General features: G+C 37.0%; 3 protein-coding genes across 3 annotated transcripts; 2 read left to right on the top strand and 1 right to left on the bottom strand.

Moving 5' to 3' along the window:
• Positions 1 to 3,490: 3,490 nt before the first annotated feature.
• Positions 3,491 to 4,919, bottom strand: LOC135588052 (multiple organellar RNA editing factor 3, mitochondrial-like). Its single transcript, XM_065079985.1, has 4 exons — positions 4,498 to 4,919; positions 4,293 to 4,390; positions 4,135 to 4,200; positions 3,491 to 3,995 (listed from the first exon to the last, which is right to left on the bottom strand). Exons 1-4 carry the CDS (start codon positions 4,890 to 4,892, stop codon positions 3,775 to 3,777), a joined length of 780 nt encoding a protein of 259 aa, XP_064936057.1. The 5' UTR covers positions 4,893 to 4,919; the 3' UTR covers positions 3,491 to 3,774.
• Positions 4,920 to 10,937: 6,018 nt separating this feature from the next.
• On the top strand, positions 10,938 to 19,732 carry LOC135588051 (sucrose synthase 4-like). The gene is made up of 15 exons (XM_065079984.1): positions 10,938 to 11,143; positions 11,221 to 11,347; positions 11,525 to 11,676; positions 11,763 to 11,955; positions 12,041 to 12,159; positions 12,856 to 13,072; positions 13,215 to 13,310; positions 13,516 to 13,689; positions 15,931 to 16,047; positions 16,135 to 16,301; positions 17,041 to 17,265; positions 18,271 to 18,592; positions 18,666 to 18,910; positions 19,012 to 19,150; positions 19,341 to 19,732. Exons 1-15 carry the CDS (start codon positions 11,046 to 11,048, stop codon positions 19,377 to 19,379), a joined length of 2,430 nt encoding a protein of 809 aa, XP_064936056.1. The 5' UTR covers positions 10,938 to 11,045; the 3' UTR covers positions 19,380 to 19,732.
• A 674-nt stretch (positions 19,733 to 20,406) lies between these two features.
• Positions 20,407 to 22,506, top strand: LOC103995485 (putative pectinesterase/pectinesterase inhibitor 22). The gene is made up of 2 exons (XM_009416080.3): positions 20,407 to 21,355; positions 21,687 to 22,506. Exons 1-2 carry the CDS (start codon positions 20,407 to 20,409, stop codon positions 22,358 to 22,360), a joined length of 1,623 nt encoding a protein of 540 aa, XP_009414355.2. The 3' UTR covers positions 22,361 to 22,506.
• Positions 22,507 to 23,515: the final 1,009 nt, after the last annotated feature.

The following is a 23,515-nucleotide window of genomic DNA, read 5'->3' as shown; positions in this document are numbered from 1 at the left end:
CGGCGAGCTGACGGTTGATATCAAGCGGTGCGCCCGGTCTGGTTCGGCCCGGCTCGGTTTTACCAATCGCGATTCAAGATCGCACACACAAACAAGACAAAGCGGTTCAATCCACCATCAAGCTTGAATGCGCGTTGAGAATGACAGGAGTAGATCATGAATCAATACTTTGTAATCTTTATGAGAACTATAAGGATACAAACCCTTTATTTCTCCAAATAAAGGATAATTACATATTACCTTATGCGATTAGTTATGATTGATATATTAGGAAAGTAAAATATTTAATATTTATTCTTCTTACATCGTTGACGATAAAAAAAATAACATATCTTATCACATGCACAAAAGAAGACACGAAAAAAAGAATAAAAATATAATTTTATTTTTTAAAATTATTAATTTTATATAAACTTCTCATTTTAATCGAATACCTCGTCTCCTCCTTTTTTTCAACTCAATCGATTGTGCTCGCTATACTGACTCCCTCGTCTGTCACACTCACTCATCCACTAATAGGTTCATCGCCACCTGTAACTCATTCTTGAAACCCATCGCTTACCACTCCGTGTGTCCAGGTGTAGACTACGGCTCTTTAGCGAGAACACATGGGCCAGGATCTCCAACACCCTATCGCTGCTATAAAACCTCACATTGATGTCCATCACTTCATACTCCGTTGATTGCATGAACCGCACCTCCTCCCCTCCTCTACTCGCCTGCCACACTTTGCTCGCTTGCCGCACCAGCTCATTCACTAATAGGTTCATTGCCACCTATAACTCATTCCTGAAGTTCATTGCCCATTGCTCCATCATGTCCAAGTGTAGACTATCACTCTCCGATGAGAACGCGTGGGCCAAGATCTCCAACACCCCGTCGAAGGGCTCGTCGTCATCATGGTCACCGCTATAAAACCCTACCTTGAAGTCTACCACTTCGTACTCCGCCTACTCCACGAACCGCACCTCCTCCCCTCTTTTATTCACCCGTCGCTCGCCACACCTGCTCACCCCCTTGCCTATCGCTCCTCACAAGCGAGTAAGTTTAAAAGAGGAGAGGAGGAAATCCATTAAGATGAGAAATTCATATAAAATAAATAATCTAAAAAATAATAAAATTATGTTTTTATTTTTATTTTCATCCATGTGACAATACGTGTAATTTTTTTCGTCGACAAAATTAACAACAAAAAAAGAATTGAAATTAAATGTTTCACTTTCGTAAGTATAAATTATTTTTTAAAATATAAAAATAAAGATATTAATCATAGTTAATTATATAGGATAATATATAATTACTTCTCAAATAGAACACTGAATGCAATGATCACCGACTAGAGTCGTGACTTGGTAATTTTCTTGTACAACAGATAAGCAATATCCCAATGGGGCAGAAATTTCCATTCACCTTTACCCAGAAAGTTCATCAACGGGATAAAAGAATTAAGGAAACCCATATTTACATGCAATAAACAATATAAGTGTGCTTGAATAAAGCAGTTCCCACAACTTAGCTAATCAATCAAAGAGTTATAACACCTATTGTCTCAAACAAAACCTTTCATTTGTGACACCAAAGAAGCCAGAAAGTAAGACACAAGTCACAGACCACAATCCACTTAGCACCAAAATTTGTATTCAGTTATAGCACCAACTTTGGCATCACAAGGAACATCAAAAATAAGAATGTAAAAAATGAAGCATATACTTAACCTCAACAATTGTAGTAACACAATCATTACAAAGAATATAAATCACAAATACACACCATACAAAAATAAAACCGCCCTTTTCGGTGAAAATCACAGCTAGAAATGAAAATAAGCAAAGGCCACTGTCACCATGTATTGTAGAGAAAATTACAAATAACACACACAATCACGAGCATAACACTTGCATACTTATCTACCAAATATCTAATGTTACAACAACCTGTTTGAGTCTTTACTTTTCTCACAATGAATGACTACTAATCATACACAGTACAGTACAGGCCTTAATGATGTGCATCGTTTGCTAAATATATTATTTAGACTAATGAGATTTTGAACTAGAAGTATGACAAACATTAGGGACTAATAATTTCAGATAAACCAATTTTAACATTTTCTATGAGAAAAACTGTGTAATTTAAATGGATAAACAAACATTTTATACAAATAATATTTATGGATATTTTGGATCTATTATCTAACACAAAAGAAAGATCTAGAAAAACATTGATCATAAGTTTTGTATAATTAATATTTAAGTGTTTATACCAAAGAGGAACATCAAAAGTTTTGTATGACAATTATTTGCACTTTACATTAACAACAGAAAAAGAGAAAACCTAAGTAGCAGTAAGGCCAATTATGCTTTACTGATTGAATTATTGGGCAGTTAGGAAATATGTATAAAAATTTTGTACATCCAAGATGAGAATATTGAAATGAATGCATAGAAAGTTACCAAGAAATATTTTCATTTGCAAGCAATTAAGACTGGATCCGACAGGTTATCGAAGTATCAGAAGAAGAACATCCAAGATTGAATTATGCTTTACTGATTGCTTGCAAATGAAAATATGTATAAAAATATTTTCATTTGCAAGCAGTAAGGCCAATTATGCTTTACTGATTGAATTATTGGGCAGTTAGGAAATATGTATAAAAATTTTGTACATCCAAGATGAGAATATTGAAATGAATGCATAGAAAGTTACCAAGAAATATTTTCATTTGCAAGCAATTAAGACTGGATCCGACAGGTTATCGAAGTATCAGAAGAAGAACGGCTTGTTATTTCAACAATCTTACAAGTTAGTCTGCATAAACATTTATAACAAATATGCTGAGTTGTATAGTAACAAGAATACAGCACAAGAAGCCAGTATAAGACTATTATGTGCAAAAAAAAATCATTTGTTGTTATTTTCTTATAATGACTAGAGTTCTTAATACAGTTTGTATGAACTAAGATTATATAAAAATTTCAGCATGAGCAAACTGCACTCAGAATTTCAAGGGATGATAAATGCAGATCAAATATGGAGGGTACCACCAAATGTGAATAGACATCAACCTCTTCTAATAAAAAGAAGCAAAGGAGACAACAACACAGAGAAAACAGGACAAAGATCTCGCAACATCCCTGCTTCTCATAACTAGCAATATGTAAAATAGATAACACCACTAAGACATGCAGGTTGATATATGTCCCTATTATCATGAAAAGATTTTGATTGGGGAATGATTTAATGGACACCTGTCCAATGTGAAGCTTTTTCCACCGTTGGATGAAAATTTAAATATAAAGAATTCTTGCTTTGAGACTCTGGAACTCCTGAATCCAATAATAAAAAGAAAACCTGGAGTTTATCTGACTGTTTTCCATATAATCTCAGGTTACTTGAAAGAATTTTCCAATAGAAACAGCTTTAGATGAAACAAACATACATTAAAAAAATCAGACACAGGATAAAGCAACATTACATAGAAAACCAGAGATGAAGAAAAGAAAAAACAACAAATCTACATAAACTCCAAAAGCAAATTACAGCAAGTGCAATACTAAATTTTACCGCATAGAATATGTTCGAGTTATGGATTAATAACTTTTCCCTCTATGCCAATTCAAAGTTATTAAAGCTTCCAGCAGCATATCTTACATCATACTATAAATCAGAGCATCTACTTTGATGGCTGTCTCACATGATATAAAAAGCACCACAATGTCAGAATAAGAAGCCACTTTGCAAATAGAACACTATGCATAATAGCTTCACCTAGCCTTAATATCCTCCTCTTGGTGGCCCATTCTCGGGCATTTGCTGCGAGCCAGGTTGACTCTGATCTTGCCCCCAGTTCCCCCTCCGCATTGGTTCTCTTCTTTCAACTCGCATTGTCTCTCGTCGCCTATCATACCGGGGTCGGGGCCTGCTTCTAGTTTGCTGCCTTTCGTTGAACCAAAACTGTGGCCGATGGATGACCATACCATCAACAAATAGATCACCTACAGCATTCACATGAGAATAGAGATTATCACAAGTAATTATCATTTGTGAAATAAAAAATAGCAAATTAATCACATGTAAGACAATATCCTAAAAACAACCAACAAGAACAAGTGAAGCACAACTTTAGATACCAACCTCCGTAGTCCTTGTTGGGCACGTCCAAATAAGAATCAGGCAATACCCAAAGAACTCCAGGCAATCCTGCAATGACCGATAAGAGATGATAAGGTTTAAGATTCAACAATCCGCCATTTCTAGCAGACAGAAACATCAACAGTACTTGAAACCAATACCTTTAACTTTGTAAGAAAGTTCTTCGGAGATCAAAGCCCCGAAACCCGTATAGGTCGTGGTGCAAACCGAGTATATCTTCTTCTTTGCCTCCTCCTCACTGCAACCAGATCATTCCATAACCAATGACCTCTAAAGATTAAGCCAAAATCCAAACTTTAGGAGAAAGAACTCTTTTCCAAGTTACGAAGAAGGGTATTCTCTGACCTGCTGACGACAGCGGCGAGGGTCTTAACGTAGGCGGCGATCATCTCCTCCTCCGAGGGTTTGGGGTCCTGGGGAAACTCCATGACGATGAGCCAGTGCTCGTAGTCACAGCCGTCGAGGAGGATGGTCTCCTTGGGAGGGCGATTACTCCAGTTAGGGGAGGGGTCATTGAGAGGAGAGTATCCCGAGCCGGATGTCGTCTTCCACCGGGCCGAAACGAGCCTTGGCACCGCGCCAGCGAGCCAGGGAACCTCAAGGGTGGCGACGGATGCGGAGAGGCGTGAGGGAAGAGGGGGCGGAGGAGGATGGGAGAGCGGGGATCGCACGGGAGAGTGATGGGAGGAGAGAACTCGGGAGAGGAGAGAGGAGCGGCCGCGTCGGGTCACCGCCGCCATGGAACGGTCTCAGGGTGTGTGTTCGCTTCAAGCCCATCTCCCATTTATGGGCCGAGACGTCACCCCCAGGCCCGGTGATCTTAAGCTCCATCGTTCCACGTCATCTTATAAGCTGCCTTCATCACCTTGAGAGTACATCCATGTCATCTCATAGGTTGACTTTATTTAATATTAATAAATATCATATTTAATCTTGATCAAACATAATAATAAGAATAAAATCCTGAAATGAAACTATTTGAAATCAATTAGATTGACCTTATATTATCGTTGAGATTCGTAAAATATCATATGCTTGTTAAGTTTAAAATATTTAATTTTTTATTTATAATTTAATATTTAATATCTTCATAGTGATTGAATAAAAATAATAACTTAAAAAAAAATAAAAGATATTTTTTTCATTTGGGATCCTTATCAAAAAGAAGAAAAGTAACTCTTTAGAAAGTCTACCATTGACAACACTTCTTCCATCATAAGTGACTAAAACAAATGATGCTTCTAAGATAAAATCCTATAGATATCCTTTAGAATCCACTCGGATTAATAAAATCGTATGGTGGCATGAAGGCTTCTATATACAACATTTGACAAGTTATTTAGTATATTTTCAATCATAAATTCTTACATGTTGGTGATAAAATTTGTACATCTATGCCACTCTTGTTTATGTTCCGTAAGGGATGATGACATGGGAAAGTTGTGGTGATTTATTTAGGATTAGCATTTCATAAAATTTTAAAATAAATTATAATTAGGTGTGTTAGAAAAAAATATCATTCATATTTTTATTAACGTGACGTGGTCCTAAAATAGAGAGTGATTTTCTCTGACTTATTATCTGCATAAAAACCAATATCGTAAGGAACTTATCGAGGTTCACTTTTCTATTTTTTTTTTTCCTTTAAATTCAGAGTTAATGGTACATTTATATATTAACATCAACGAAAAAGAATATCTTAGAAAAGATGGTTCGACTTGAATTACTTTTTAACTCATGTGAATATTTCATAGGGAGACAACTCATAATAGACTGAAGCTATCTCCTAGATTCTCAAAAATATTTTTACGAATATTCTATAAGGGAAGCAACTCGATAACTTGCTCGAGCTATCTCTTCGACTTCTATCCATATGAGTAAGAGACATCGAGTTATTTAAGTTTTTTTTTCCTCTCATGTTTTACGTGACATTGACGTAATAGGCTTATTGTATATTCTTTATCAAGGTGTATATTCACTCACATTTAGCATAATTCAACATCACAATAAAGAATAAGAACATACTAACTAAGATGAATGAATCCTATTCCGTCTATTAACCTAAGATTTAGTATTACGGTATATTGCCTTCCTTTTTCATGTTTGGTAAGAATTCACGCATAAGATCAACATTTAATAGAATTCAAAGGATAAAAAATGGTAAGAAATGGTAAGACATAACATATTCTCTAAGATTCAAAATAATGGAATATGGTAATAGCAAGAAACCTTGTGCTGAAGGCAAACAACTGATCCGATGAGAATTACTAAAGCTTGTTCTTCGTGAATATGTTAAGAATATAAATCAATACATCATATCTCATCGAACGACATAAGCACATATTTGAAGCTCTTGATATCTTCATGCCCATTGATAAGATTTTTATGCTATTATACATAAATTGGTGGATTTTTTTTAATGAAGAAGTTTTCATTGTAAATCACTGAATGGATTTATGCCTTTTTGATTTTTTTTCTCGGCAATATTCCTAATTGAAATGATATATAAAAAATTTTATCGAATTCATCATCCAAAATTTTTCTCTAATAACCAAATCAAGGTTTTGCTTCATCATTCTCATAGTCCAATTTGTCACTTGAGTCATTCTCTCCGTTTCCATTATTTTTTTCTCATTCATGTGATTCAAAAATATTCGATTATCTATGGGACCCTATTCATATCGGTCTAAAATAATTTGTTCTTCCACTTTTGATGTGATTTGATGTAGAGATTAAATTATGTCCTTATCAAGAAAAAATATATAGTATTATCCTACTCCAGAAACTCGATAAATCCGTATAACTAAATCATTAACTTATTAAGTTTGAATTACTGACTCAAAATATTATCATAAATAAGATAAATTTTCTCTTGAGTTTAAATTTTTAATTAAAAATACTAGAAAACTACATTGATATTATCAACAATTGAATGTGCAATTCATCCTCTGTTCATGTCATACTTTGGAAAAGAGATGAACACTTTATTTCCCATCATAAATAAACTAACCCTTAGTTCACAAGTTGGCATACAACCAAAATGCTTGAAACCACCAATTGCCATTGTCACTATCCTCCTTTTGCAGTGGGCAAAGAAATATCCCACCCACTGCTTAAGAATCACATGTTTTGCTATCACTTTCCATGGATTGGATAGGATTGTGGCCTTCCAATGGGCATATTACAAGCACCAACTTTGACCCACATATGACTATTGGATACATGATGTCCATTGTTTTAGAATTGTCTTATTCATCTGAGAATCAACCTATATTGATCTTAGATTTTTTTTTTTATATAGTGGATTAGTGGTGAAGATGATATTTGATCTCCATGTCTTTTCATCACCATCATCATTCTAGTGACTTAGGTATAAAAATTATCGGATGAGGTCCTAAAATTTAAAACTTTAGAAAACTAAATTCCGAAAAAAAAATCTGATATAATATTTTTTTTCATGATTTTAGAATAATTATCTTTATGATGATGAAGAACACAAATTTCACATATAGAAAATTGCTTTAGTTATAAATAAAGTCAACTACTACTATGCCAAAACTTGATTAGTGAATGTAAATAATTCTACTACTGTTTAATATACCTGTGTAGTTGCCATCATTTAGCTAACCATTGTCTTCAACTTCCCTGTCTCTTCTTATCTTCATCGTGTGTGATTGACAGTGATCATTTATTGAATCAATAAAAAATATTTTAGAAGACTGTTTGTTTTTTTTTCTTGGTTTTTTCTTCTTGATTTTTATTTTTGAGAAAGGGATAAGCTAGGAAGATGAGATTCGAGCCAAGACTTTACGAGAAACTATTAAAGTCTTTATCAGTAAGGCTAACTCATTCGAGTCTATTTATTCTCTGTTTACTATCCTCGACTATCAGTTGCGGCCCTCTTCTTTTTTATATGTGGTTATTGGTCTTCCTCCTTCATCATTGACGACCCTCTCATTTCTCTTTTCTCGTACATGTGCTCGAGCTAATATAGCTAGGGGCCCTCGTCGCCCTCACATGTGACCTCATTCTTCCTCCTTCTTTATAGGTTTGGTTGGGCTAGTGTGGTTATCACACAAAGACAACTAATGGTGAAGGTAATTAAGGGCTCGCTTGAGCGACGATGAGTAGATGATGAAGACATAATTAGTCAGAACCTAACCAAAGGCGCAAGCATTGTCGATGTACGAAGACGATCAAGAGTAAAATCATCATTTATAAAAAAAATAAGTTATCTACAAAATTTTATAAAAGTTGAGGTGTTTTATAAAAATTTCTTAAAACTAAAGATTTTTTAAAAATTCATCCTATCATTTTTTTATCTTAATATAATATAATTGACTATATAACCTTGAAGTTAATCATGGTCAAATACAATGATTATAAGATTAGAGATGTTATAACATTCGCTCAATTAAAATTAACAAAACTATATTTAGCCCTGATCGGAGTCATACTCCTCTCACATAGCTCATTTCAAATGTCCACCTCGAAAGAATAGAATTGGACCCCAAAATTTCTCGTCTTCGTGACCATGTTGATGCAACATATCTAGTGGGCGCATGTCATATTCTTAGGCTAAAATATCATATCAATGTGTCGAGTGCTAATTGATTGAGAAATAATAGTCATAATAATAATAATCTAGGAATGACATACATACACCAACATCATACCTATTTCTTCTAGAACGTTGTCCGGCATTCAAGTAGCTGTGGGCCTCTCGGTTGACCAAGCATCCAGTTGACCTTATGGCCCCACTCGACACATCATACATATAATACTCTCAATGTAACATGTAGCAACGCCATAAATTATGGACACCTCCGCACCCGATTTATAAGAATACACTTGGTACAATTTTATATCTTATCTATAACGCTGACAAGCACTCAGTGTTATCAGTCGAAAACTATTATAATACACCACAACGGTGGAAATCGGCTTTTTTATATTTTCTTTTCTATCTAAATCAAATATCTCATTTGATTTAATATAAATAGATAAATTTAAAACATGATAATATATATATATATATATATATATATATATATATATATATATATATATATATATATATATATATATAAGATTGACATCTCATGGATTGATATCTTAATATTACGTGACCTATATCATTACAAATTCGTCGAACATTATCGTATCTTGAATTTAGTATAACATAATCGAAGTTAAGTCGAATCTGTCGAACATTATCGTATATTGAATTTAATGCATCATAATCAAACTGACACCTTAATATTAGGTGATTGACACATCGACACTATATGATCTATACCTCGCTACAAGATTGAATTCATCGAACATTATCGAATCTTGAATTTAGTGCACAATGATCAAACTGACATCTCAATATTACGTGATTGACACCTCAACACTACGAGATTTACACCTCGCTATAAGATTAAATTTGTCAGACATTATCGAATCTCGAATTTAGTGTATCATAATTGATGTTAAGTCGAATTTATCGAACATTATCTGAATTTAGTGTACTGTAATCGAAGTTAAGTCAAAATCCTTAAACACTTATAGCAATATAACACAAAGCATAAGTCGAATCATTTTGAGTTCAAAACTAACTTAAAGATCATAGGAGTATCGTTGGAAACACACCGATATAGTTTTTGCACATCATTGAAGTCAGGCAAGTGCGATCTCGATTGAAAATATTTCTAGAGACTAGCATGAAATAAAGATATTTATTGGTTCTGAATCAATATATAAATTGGATAATTAAATTCTGACTTAATAAAATAAAAAAAATTAGTTTTATAAGAATTATTTCCTAAAATCGAACGAAAGAGTTTTTTTATTATAAAAAAAATCTTTCTGCATGTCTTATCGAAGGAAACAAGCAGCATTAGTGTTTGGAAAACGTTAAACGATTATGTCGCATAGGATAAGGTTATCAATTACAGGACATCATTAGGTAGCATCAACCAATTCCAGTCACATCTATCTTGGATAAGATCATTACTAACATACTAAAAAAAGATTGATCCCATTATTTATTTTTAATAATATATATATATATATATATATATATTATAATTTTAAGTATAAGCTTGAAATCATATATATATATATATATATATATATATATATATATATATATTGATATTTGGTATTATGGAAGAAAATCAATAACCTTTTTCTTATTCTTGTCCTTCTAGAAATCCAATATCTTCCAATTTTGAGATCTAATTTGACTTACTCAGTGGTGGAAATGTCAAAATGACATAGCAAGATCCACAAACCTCGAAAAGACCAAACTCTCGTTGACACTGTCAGGAGTAAAATTCTTACAGTTTTGGAAAATAAATCATAAATAATAAAAAATCTTTTCTTAAGATTAACAATCCAACATCTTTAATTTTAGGAAATTAGTGTCAAGTTTTGCCTCCATTGCAAAAAAATTAATATTTTCAATTTTCTCAATATTTCTCTTCTTCTAATATTCTATATAATTTTTAAATCATTTTATTGATTATTTCATATTTTAGCAAAATAATTAGTTGCCAACAACATTTCACGAAAACCACTCATAACAAAACCCACGGCGCCGCATTTATTATTATTATTATTATTATTATTATTATTATTATTATTATTATTATCTTTTACCGAAAAAATAGTAATAATAATAATGATCACGATGAATGATGATGATGATGATAATAATAATATTATTATTATTAATTTAATGCCCTCAGTTTATTCGCATGCTGCTATAAATGAGGCAATTGCCTCGGAGACGGGAGCTTAAACTAGTGCTCTGCTGACAGGGCTCGCTTCTCGCGTCTTCCTTCACTGCTTCCTCCACCTTCCTCCCCTGTTCTGGTTCTGAAATCAGAGAGCAAGGATAAGCCATGACGACTAAGAAGCTTGAGCGCATCCCCAGCATGCGGGAGAGGGTGGAGGACACCCTCTCCGCCTACCGCAACGACCTCGTCTCGCTTCTTTCCAGGTTCCGCCTCTTCTCCCCGATCGAATTTTGTCGGCCGGTGTGGGTTTTGGTTGTGAGCACGGGGTTTTTGTCGGCAGGTTCGTGAGCCAGGGTAAGGGGATGCTGCAGCCGCATCACCTCGTCGATGCCCTCGCGACGCTCGGGGACGACGGCCGCACCAAGCTCTCCGAGGGCCCCTTCTCGGAGGTCCTCAGATCTGCCCAGGTTCGGACGGAAACCTCCGCCTTGTTCTTCTTTCTTGATTTCTGGCGACTCATAGTCACGTCCGAAACCATGTTTGTTTCCTTGATTCGCTCCTAACTGGTTCCTGGTGAGCTAGACATGGATTTGTTTTCTCTTTTTTTCTTACTACCATTCATTTGGATTTTATATGGGAATTAGGAAGCAATAGTTCTTCCACCATTCGTGGCCATTGCCATCCGCCCCAGGCCTGGCGTGTGGGAGTATGTCCGGGTTAATGTCTATGAGCTCAGCGTCGAGCAGCTGAGTGTGTCGGAGTACCTTCAATTCAAGGAAGAGCTCGTCGATGGAAGGTGAACTATTATTTGTAGGACCCTGCAGTAGCGATTGTGTTCCTTTCTTAATCTGAAGTAAGTGTTCTATTTAATGAACTTGAAAGGTCTGATGATCGCTACACGCTGGAGCTGGACTTTGAACCATTCAATGCTTCATTCCCACGGCCAAACCGGTCATCATCGATTGGAAATGGGGTTCTCTTCCTGAACCGGCACCTTTCATCCATTATGTTCCGCAACAAGGACTGCTTGGAGCCCCTGCTGGATTTCCTCCGGGCCCACAAGTACAAGGGTCATGTAAGAGTAGTCATTGATGAATATTTAGGAGCTTTGACATTTCAGCATGTGATGTTTGAGTTATTTTTGTCCATGCATTGGGCAGGTCATGATGTTGAATGACAGGGTACAGAGTGTATCCAGGCTTCAGTCCGTTCTAGCCAAGGCTGAGGAATATTTGTCTAAGCTTATACCGGAGACTCCTTTCTCTGAATTTGCTTACAAGTAAGAAAATAGTTACATCCAGTTATACAACACCAAAACAGGGTTTATAATTGGAGGTAGTTCCAAGTGGAACCTCTTTCTTTGGTGGATGTCATGGGAGTGCCAATAAAAAACATATATTTTGATTAGGTGGCAGGTGCTGAGGCACCTTACAATCTGAACATTAACCATGCTCTGCATGACTGACACAGAATGTTCATCAGTTTTGCTATTTTTTACCAAACAGAATTCACATTCTTTACAAGCTAATGTTTCACTAAGTTTTTATATAATTAAGAAATTGCATCTATGTATTACTTATTTTGAAAGGAAACACAATCTGAATATGAGTATCAACCTCAAAATGGTATCAGGTGTCCTTTTAGTGCTAACAGTGTTTAATATAACCCAGTTTTGCTGTTTCGCTTTTTGTATAAGGTTGACAGGACATAGAATGTACCTGAGTGCAACTTCTTATCTGCAGAAAGGAGTCAAATACCAAAGCATGATATTATTTTTGTTACAAAAGAGTTATATTTTTTTTTTCCTTAAGTGGTTTCTATTTCTTTGGTTCAACCCAACTGTTTTGAGTTTTCTTTTAGGAGTATCAGTTTATGCAGATTAAAGTTCATGGAAAAGTGCCTTTTATGCTCTTTTGTCAAGATGATTTAAGTTTTAAGCCAGCCTGTTGATATTCTCTTATGATTTTACTTGCAGGCTTCAAGAGATGGGTTTGGAGAAAGGCTGGGGTGACACAGCTCAACATGTTCTTGAAATGATTCATCTTCTTCTTGACATTCTTCAGGCTCCTGATCCTTCCACTCTGGAGATGTTTCTGGGGAGAATTCCAATGGTGTTCAATGTTGTAATCTTATCTCCCCATGGATACTTTGGCCAAGCTAATGTATTAGGCTTGCCAGACACTGGAGGGCAGGTAGTATTCCTATAGTGAAATATGGTTATGTTTTTCTTTTCAATTCAACTGTATTCAACAACTGTACAGAGAACTTTATCTTATTGGTGCATTTTAAGGATTATGGATTAAAACAAGTAGTTATGTCGCATTTCCCTTGCAGGTTGTCTATATACTGGATCAAGTTCGCGCATTGGAAAATGAGATGCTTCTGAGGATAAAAAAGCAAGGGCTAGATATTGATCCTAAAATCCTCATCGTGAGTGAATGTTGAAGTCCATTCTTCGTGTTTGTTTTCTCATTGAAGATATCACCAATGCAATAATTGGCTTTGTAGATGTTATGAGTGTTATTTATCAATATTTGTGTACGAATAATATTCCAGCCAAAAACTTTTGTGTACATATATTTACTTGCTTTTTTATATAAAAATTCCTATTTATGCTAACTTTTTTTTATTGAAGGTTACTAGGTTGATACCTGATGCAAAAGGCACAACATGCAATCAGCGGCTAGAAAGAGTCAGTGGAACACAACATACTCATATCTTGCGGGTGCCCTTTAGAACTGAAAAGGGAATTCTTAAGAAATGGATTTCAAGATTTGATGTTTGGCCTTATTTGGAGACATTCACAGAGGTGAAATTTATGAAACTTCTTTAGATTCCCAAGGTCCTGCCTTGATTCATGATTTAGATAAACAGTTAGCACACCGTTGGACTTGTGCATCTTTTCTCTATTACCTGATCTATTGCACTATTTTGTGGTGTAAAAGCAGAAGTTTACTCATTCTTCAGGAGAATTTGTTTCCTTGGTGATCTGAGGTTTAACTAGGAACTTTTTAATAAGTATCATAACACTTGTGCCAACATGAGTTAGCTTATATTCTGTTTCATATCTTTCTTGATTTTTTTTACTGAACAAACATTACATCTGCTGAGAAAATACAAATGGACAGAGGCAAAGAAAAAGGTTTAGGGTACTTTAATGAAACAACATCACCATAATCATGAAGATAAAGAAATCTTACTGGTTGATTGACATCTTCTAGTTTATTTTTGCTCATAGAATCTGGACACATGATTCAGATGAACCACAGAGTAAAACCTTATACCTCATTGACGATCCTTAAAGGTTTGAACCACTTTGTACTTATTCGCTCTCATCCCTGTTCTTTCTCGAGAGTTGTTGAATTCCTAATAATTATATTCCGACCATATGTTCATTAATTGTTTGGTTGAAAAGCACCAAACAGAAAAAAGAGAGTGACATAAGTGTCAAGGACTTCGTTGATTTACTTGGTGCATGATGCAGCCCAGAGTTTTTTGAAATTAGGTTTTGTGAAGTCTGCCTTCGGCCCTTCAGTAAGAGTTTAGATATAGGTTTCTGTTTAGGGCTGTTTGGAAATTTGAAGGGTTTAAAACATGGTATATTGATCCTTTAAGGATGTCAACAATAGAGAAACATTATTTATTTGGATTAGCTTGGGATATCTAAAATATTCTCTTTTTTCCTTCTTTTCTTGCTGTGTCTTCATTTGGCTTGGGATATCTAGAAGACACAAGTGTCTTCTGCTCTATTTACACGACAACAGCTGCATACTTCTGGAATATTGTCACAACAGATGTTTTCCCATTAATATGAGATCTGGTCACGTTACTGCTCCTGCTCTTGATGTTGATAAGATTGGCTCAAGCATCAAAAAGAAGGTTCACATAACTGGAGAAAAGAAATAGATGGAAGTTCAAGATGCCTGTGTATCTAACTCTTCTTTTGAAGGGTTTGATCATGTGACAGAAATGAACAATCATGTCAGAGGTTAAACTCTAACATGATTGAAGTCATAAACTACCATAAGTTACTATTAGTGCAATTTTTGGTTGTCCGATTTGGGTGTTGATTCGGAGCCAACCGAGGTTCCTTCCACATCTGTCACAATTCAATCTCGGTCGACACCATAGTCGTCCGACCCCAAAGGTGCTGGATCTGTCAGACTCCAAAGATGTCAAACTTGTCTGACTCCGAAGATGTTGAACCCTGCTGACCCCTAAGATGCCGAACCCTACAGAACTGCATCAAGGGTGTTCCTGACAAATGACCCTCTAATGCTTAAGTTAATTTTAGGTTTGGAGGATTCAGCTACTGATTTGAACAGCATTGGGGAAAGTTAGCATTGGAAGGAACCTTAGTTGGCCCCGAATCAACATTCAGATCGGACAACAAAAAGCTGCACTAACAGTTGCTATGGTATTTGTGTAAAGGGTTTGATGTGACTCAACCTAACAATTATGAGTAGGTCAAACCTTGCTTGCATGACCGACCTTAATGGTGATTTATAAGGTTTTCCTCTGTATCTTGACTTAGTTCTCTGTTTATTGATGATTGACATCTTACTTGGATGCATTCGTATTTTGGGTCTTCTTAGTTGTTGTGTGGATGTTGACACATCAGATTTGAACGTTGTTCTAGTGTTTGATATGGCAAGATAACTGAAGTGCTTCTTTAGAAATATATGAAGTAGGTTTTAATAGTTATTGAAAACTTATGTTATGGCATTCTGAGATTGTTATACTAGAAGCTTCATTCATATTGTTCCTCAAATGCCAAAAAATTTGAATGTAATCATCTCAGTATTTAAAACTAGAATTGGAGGATTTCATCTCTGACTCACTATGGATATATTCACTAGAAATTGAAAAAAATTGTCAACAAGATTCATTGTTTGGATGTAATAATCCAGAGATTATGTTATAATTAATATCTTTTGTGATTTGGCTAACAGATGAATTCAATTATTTATAATTTTTCACTGATGTTCCTTTAATCATTTGGATTGGCATACATATGTGGTTGCTGATTGACAGTTTATCCTATTACCAGGATGTGGCAAGTGAGATCGCTGCAGAGTTACATGGCACTCCAGATCTCGTTATTGGAAATTACAGTGATGGGAATCTTGTTGCATCTTTGTTAGCTTATAAACTGGGAATCACCCAGGTATTCTCTGGTCGTCATATCTTTGTTACACGTTCTCATCAATTTGAACTTTGTATTTACATATATAATTGATAAACTTTTGTACAGTGTAACATTGCTCATGCACTAGAGAAGACAAAATATCCAGATTCAGATATATATTGGAGAAAGTTTGAGGACAAATACCATTTTTCATGCCAGTTCACTGCTGATCTAATTGCTATGAATAATGCAGATTTTATAATCACTAGCACCTATCAAGAAATTGCTGGAAGGTACTTTTTCTTTGTTCTCTGTATGTTTTAAGTTTGTTTATCTACTTTTGTCATTTGGAGATGTTCTGTTCATTCTGTGTTGTCGCACATTTTCTCTATTGACATCTTGTTCACACCTTTTTGTTTCTAGTTTGATGGTTATTGTCCTTTTTCTCCAAGGAAAAATATATCTATTTCAAAATTTTATTACAAAGGAGGCCCTGCATATCAGAGCTCAAAATAGTACAGTTTGGATGGCCGTTAAGCCCCCAGAGCTTAATACATTTACATGTCCTCACAAAATTTAGATAGTATAGTCACAAGGTAATTGTTTATAAAGTCTTGTTGACACTCACGATAACATATCAAAGCCATATGAAAATTTGTCAGACCATTATTTATGGAACCTTAAATGGGGATTTAGAGTTTGATGTAGTACTGATTTATGCTGCTTACTCTAGTTGTTCAAATCAGGCTTTCCCATCTTGCCTTTCTTTTCAATTTGCTGTTTAATTTTGAACCTTATCTGGCTATTGATGTACTCATTGACAAATACTGAAGTGTATGCTTTCTCTTTGCACATGGTCGACCGAGTTAGATTGCTTTGACAAATACTGGCAATTGATGTACTATCTTTTGACACACACACACACGCTGTCAATTTAAACCTGGACTTGATTGCTAAATTTTGTTTTGTTGCTTCTAAAATGCTGGCTTTGTTCTTGATCTTCAATATGAAATTTTGTCCTCGATGTCTCAGCAAGAACACAGTTGGACAGTATGAGAGCCATACTGCTTTCACTTTGCCTGGTTTGTATCGTGTTGTCCATGGAATCGATGTTTTTGATCCAAAGTTCAATATAGTCTCCCCTGGAGCAGATATGAGTATTTACTTTACATACTCGGAAAAGGGAAAGAGGCTCACTTCTCTTCATGGTTCAATTGAAAAGCTGCTTTATGACCCAGAGCAATGTGATTTGCACATGTGAGTATATGTGTAATAATTTTCCTTTTAAACTGGTTATCTGATTTTTAATAATGATAATTGTCTGTTTTGCTATTAAATAAATTTTCAGTTCATTACTCCCATGATATAATCTCTCAGAGCTTTTTGTACTTCATTTTCTGCTGGGTCATTGAACTTTTTTTGTTGTCATCGTTTATAATTGTCTTCAATGTGGCATGAAGTGTGATCATTTACAAAACACAAAATGGTATAAATCACAAACAAGTGAAGGATATTTAATCATAGTTGTTTGATAACAATTGCGGCACTGTGTTTAGCATGAATTGAAAGAATGCACTTTGAGGTGGCTGCCATGTAGGAGTGATATTAAATTTTGGTTCACAACACGGGGCACCACAAGTGGGCTATATTGCCCACAGTTTAATGAATTGAATATTTATTTATATGGATTAGCCATTCTGGGCCAATATCAACGAAGACAGACTTTTTTATTATGTGGGCTGGTAAGTATCAAGTTTAATATATTGTCGCTTAACACATTATCTGGTCATGTGAAATGGCATGTCCAAGCACAGATCTTATAGGACATACCCTGTAACATTCCATCATGTGAATGAGCCTGAACTTGGGTTTCACCTGATCTTGATAAAGCTTCATTTGTTATGCTTTTTCATTTTTACTCATTTGTCCTGCCATTTCCAAACTACATGATGATTTGGAATCTTTATATCAGCTATTAGGTCTTTCCCAACATTGTCCTCTCATTTTCTGCTTCTTGGCATGAATTCATTGTTTTCCTTCCACAGACAAATTTTAAGATTGATAGAACTTATCTTTTATGTTGTAGGAAGTGCTTTCTGAGGAATTATGTAGATTCAAAAGTTAGACTAAGTTACCATAACCAGATGGAGTATAATTTCTTTGATTAATCATGATTGATCAAGTAAATCTGACTTTTTATTTCATTATGTTGTGGTTCTCATGGTTACACTTAATAACTGGACTTTTGTTTTCCTACTTCAGTGGTTGTTTGGATGACCGATCAAAGCCCATTATTTTCTCCATGGCGAGGCTTGACAAAGTGAAAAACATAACAGGCTTGGTCGAATGGTTTGGTAAAAGCACTAAACTAAGAGAATTGGTCAACCTTGTGGTAGTTGCTGGATACATTGATGTAAAGAAATCCAGTGACAGAGAAGAAATCCAAGAGATTGAGAAGATGCACGAGCTCATTAGTTCATATAACTTGTCCGGTCAGTTCCGCTGGATTTCTGCCCAAACGAATAGGGCAAGGAACGGTGAGCTGTATCGCTACATAGCTGATACTGGTGGTGCTTTTGTTCAGGTACAATTTTGTGTCATCAAATGAATTTTTTGCACCTAACTTTGTATAATCACTTATTATCCTTTCTCTACAGCCTGCTTTTTACGAGGCTTTTGGTCTAACTGTAGTGGAGGCCATGACTTGTGGTCTTCCAACATTTGCCACTTGTCATGGAGGTCCTGCAGAAATCATTGAAAATGGATTATCAGGCTTCCATATAGATCCATACCATCCTGATCAGTCTGCTGTAGTCATGGTGGAGTTTTTTGAACGTTGCAAAGAGGACTCTGGCTACTGGAAGAAAATATCAGATGGAGGGCTGCGTAGAATACAAGAGAGGTCTTTCACACAAGATTTGTTCTTTAATTTGCTTCTCTTTTACATCTGGTTTGCTGCAGCACATTTTGGTAAGCAATGACATAATGTTTAACAATCTCTAGGTATACATGGAAGATCTATTCAGAAAGGCTAATGACACTGGCTGGAGTTTATGGCTTCTGGAAATACGTTTCAAAGCTCGAAAGGCGTGAGACGCGGAGATATCTTGAAATGTTCTACATACTGAAGTTCAGAGACCTGGTAAATTTGATCTTCACCGAGTTGCATATGGAAATTCTTGCTCTGACAAAAGATATGCTTCATGATCTCTGAATGCTGGGATTAACACAAAATTTACATTGAACATTCACATGGCCTATTATCCTGTAATGAATTTTCTTCTTCTGTCCCATGAATGTTCTAATCAGATTTTTATTTTTTTTAATGTCAGGTGAAGTCTGTCCCTCGTGCAGTCGATGACGATCACTGATACTGTACATAAACTAAAATAATAAACATGTGCCTCTGCTGCAAAATTGGTTGTCCGTCGATGGCGTGCCACAAGCTGCAATGTACTCAGGAAAAGCCTAGTTAAAGTTCAATATTCGATGGTCATCAAGCTGCTTTCTTGCACACTGTCACTAATAACACTTCCAATAAGATTTGTAAGGTATGCCTGGCATATGCTCAAGTAGTCAACCCATCTTCCACCAACTTGCTTAAAGATTATGCTGGGTGGTGTTGCTTATGGTGTAAGTTTTAATGTATAAACTTGTGTTTGCTGTCAGCTTATCCAGTCTAAACTGTTCTTGTAAATAAAGGGAAACTGCATTCCTGCTCTAACTTTTTGTTCTTTTGCATCGAAGACCAAAGACCAATCTGTGCATTTAGCATTCGATATATTGAAGAGCATGGTCTTTTTGGTGTTCATCTTTAGTATAAGCACAAGTACATGACACAAACGCAAGAGCTACTAAATTAGCATACTATACTATTTGTAGAAAAAAGTGAAGGCTTTTTTTTTCTTTTCTTTCCTCATCTCTCTTTTATTTTCTAAATAGTTTGATTGGTTTTCTTAATTAAATTCCATCTAATTTTGATCAATTGGAGGTTACCATTCTGTTTCAGTTTTATTCGATATTATTATTTTCCAATTTGTCTATTTTGTAGAACTCGTCGAAACCTATCCTACGTGAGTGAGAGTGAGCGATGTCAACCGTAATCTCAAATCGTTTAGAATTGAAAGAAAAAGATAATATATATTAGGTTTATGGACATAATGGTGTATCGATGCCTACTACCATCGAATCCGCAAGTTCACTGAACTAAGCAAAACACTTGAAAGCTTGATGAACACATTCTCTAACTTTACCATTTTGTACATCTGGTCTTAAATTAAAGGAGAGATGGAAGTGTAAAGGTAAAAAGACACCTTTCTTCCAACGCAGGCAATTCCAACTTACTGGCCTGCATGATTTATACACCATTCTTTCCTTCCTCTTCACCACACCTCTCCAATGGCATTAACTTCTGACGTCCTTCTCCTCCTCCTGCTCTTCCTTCCCAGCATTTATGCCCAGTGGAGCCAATCCTCCTCCCTGGAGGAAGCAAAAGCCTTCGAGGAATCTTTGCTCCACCAGGCCTGCTTGAACACCACCGACCATGAAGCTTGCACGTCGCGCATCAGCATCGAGTGTCACCGGCAGGGGCGCACTGGGCCGATCTCCATACTCCACGGCGCCGTCAGGGGCACCATCGACGAAGCCCTCCGCGCCGTCGGCACCTTGTCGGGCCTCGCTGCAGTTTCCAGTGACCTCCGCGAGGAGATGGCCATCCATGACTGCGTCGAGCTCCTTGGCTACTCCATCGACGAGCTCGGTTGGTCGTTGGAAGAGATCAGCCGGCTCGTCTTGGAGAACCGCAACATTCACCACGAAGCAAACCTCCGCGCATGGCTCAGCGCCGCGCTCAGCAACCAAGACACGTGCTTGGAGGGCTTCGACGGCACCGACGGTCGCATACGCCATTACATCCACAGCAGAGTAGTGGAGGTGACACGACTCGTGAGCAACCTGCTGGTGATGTACAGGAAGATGCGCAGCATCATACCTCACGCGCCACCCAGAAATGGCACCAAAAGCGACGGCAACAGAGACTCGCCACCCTGGGTGGTGGTCGACCAGGAGCTCCTGCATGCGGATCCCAAGGCGTTGCGCGCCGATGCGGTGGTGGCATCGGATGGCAGTGGGAGGTACCGGTCGATCAACGAGGCGGTGAATCGAGCGCCAAGCCACAGCTCGAGGAGGTACGTTATATACGTAAAGAAGGGGGTGTACGAAGAGAACGTGGAGTTGAAGAAGAAGAAGACTAATATTATGATCGTTGGTGATGGAATGGGAATTACGGTGATTTCCGGCAGCAGAAATTTCATGCAAGGATGGACGACCTTCAGGACTGCTACCTTCGGTAAGCTTTTCATTCCTTTCTTCTCCCTCCACCGGCAAACTCAACATGATTCTTTTCTTTGTGTGATGGAAATGTGGAACGAGCCTTTTAAATCTCATGTATCAATTACATCTTTAATATTATCATTATTTAGGGTTAATGAAAGCTTTGTTTTCACGTAAAATCTTATATGATTTGCTTATTATTTTGTCGCTAGTGAAAAGTTATTTATAATCTCATATTTAATGTTAAAATTAAATCCTGTTTGATTTAAGAACAGAGGCAAACGAAAGATCTGTTGGCGTTCGAACGTACTGCATGTCTTGACATTTATGTGGGCTTTCCATGGCAGCGGTTTCCGGGCAGGGCTTCATAGCGAGGGACATAACCTTCCGTAACACCGCCGGGCCGCAGAACCACCAGGCGGTGGCCCTCCGAGTGGACTCCGACCGTTCGGCCTTCTTCCGGTGCAGCATCGAGGGCTACCAGGACACCCTGTACGCCCACTCCCTCCGCCAGTTCTACCGCGAGTGCAACATCTACGGCACCATCGACTTCATCTTCGGGAACGGGCTCACCGTGCTGCAGCGCTGCAACATCTACACGAGAAGGCCGTTGCCGGAGCAGAAGGTGACGATCACGGCGCAGGGGCGCAAGGACCCCAACCAGAACACGGGCATCTCGATCCACGACAGCTTCGTTCACGCAACGTATCCCACCTACCTCGGCCGGCCATGGAAGCCGTACTCGAGGACGGTGTTCATGCAGTCGTACCTGAGCTCCGCTGTGCAGCCGGCGGGGTGGCTGGAGTGGGCGGGGGATTACGGGCTGGGCACGTTGTGGTACGCGGAGTACCGCAATTATGGCCCCGGTGCGAGGCTGGGCGGGCGAGTGCGGTGGCCCGGGTATCATGTGATCCGGGATGCTGCAGTGGCCAGCCTCTTCACAGTGCGGCGGTTCATTGATGGCTCGTCGTGGTTGCCGGCCACCGGAATCGAATTCACCGCTGATCTCATCAATAAGTAGCTTCTAAAGCAGGATGATAGTATACGCCTTCGATCATTCACGTTTGCTTACAACACAACCTTATTTGGTTTCAGTTTTCTTGCTGCATGGAATTGTAGTGTTCAATAAACGAATTCTTGGATCAATAAATTAATGCCGATTGCCGATAGCGCTTTAAGTATACGAGCAATCCAATCTCTTCCCAACGACAAAGGCAATGGATGTTGAGAATAAAGCATTGCTAGTTAATTTCAAGGGATTTTTTTTACTATTTAAATACAAAAATATCAATATTAAAAGGACTTTTATGTGATTAATTACCATCAATTTGTCTCTCTCTCTTTAGAATATTCTTTTTGTAACTTGGGAGATTAGAATTCATCACAAAAGTAGTTACTTTTTACCATGTAAAGGCTTTCCTATTGCATTATTTATGTCAAAGCTTATTTTGGTGCTTTTCTTGCAAATCACACAAGTAGTCTTTTCTCCATAATACACGTCATTAAACCTCATCTATTTATAGGAATATCTCCTTTATCTTCTCAACGTATCCTTATTTATACTCTCTTTAATTATATTCATAATTATAATTATCTAGATAAGTTCATGCAGTCCAACAAAAATGACTAATTAGATTAATTTTCCGATAGTTATTGCACCACCACCATCCTTCTAAAGAAGAAACCACCTAAGAGAGAAACGTATATTCTTTGGCCAGCAAAGATAGAAAGGCATCTCGACCTTTTGTGACAAGGGAGATAGACACGTACGTAGGCAACGCTCTACACGTCATCTTCACTCATCATCCGACGTGTTAAGTGGGAACCGATTCTAGAGACCAACAGTGTGACACCAACGTGGATGTCGACTCGATTTGATTCTATAAGATCAATCATACGATATTACGTCTCATTGATGGTCATAATCCTGACATTTGTCATGATCTCAACCTGACGATCATATACCGTATAATAAAAAATGACACTGAGTGTGTTCATTTGTTTTAGTATCTAATCGAATGCTCCTACTTCTTACCAAGTACTCAAGAAGTATTCATTTACTTATGTGATTGAATGCCAATGATGGGTACGTCCCAATCCAAATCCATCTCGGTGTTACTGTTGCCGTTCCAACAATCGCTGTAGTCCACTCGAGTCAACCGAATCATCTTCTTCG

This window comes from Musa acuminata, chromosome BXJ1-8 (assembly GCF_036884655.1).
Source record: "Musa acuminata AAA Group cultivar baxijiao chromosome BXJ1-8, Cavendish_Baxijiao_AAA, whole genome shotgun sequence".
Lineage (NCBI taxonomy): Eukaryota > Viridiplantae > Streptophyta > Magnoliopsida > Zingiberales > Musaceae > Musa > Musa acuminata.
Note: the sequence above shows the minus strand (reverse complement) of the source record. Positions and strands in the feature narration are given on the sequence as shown.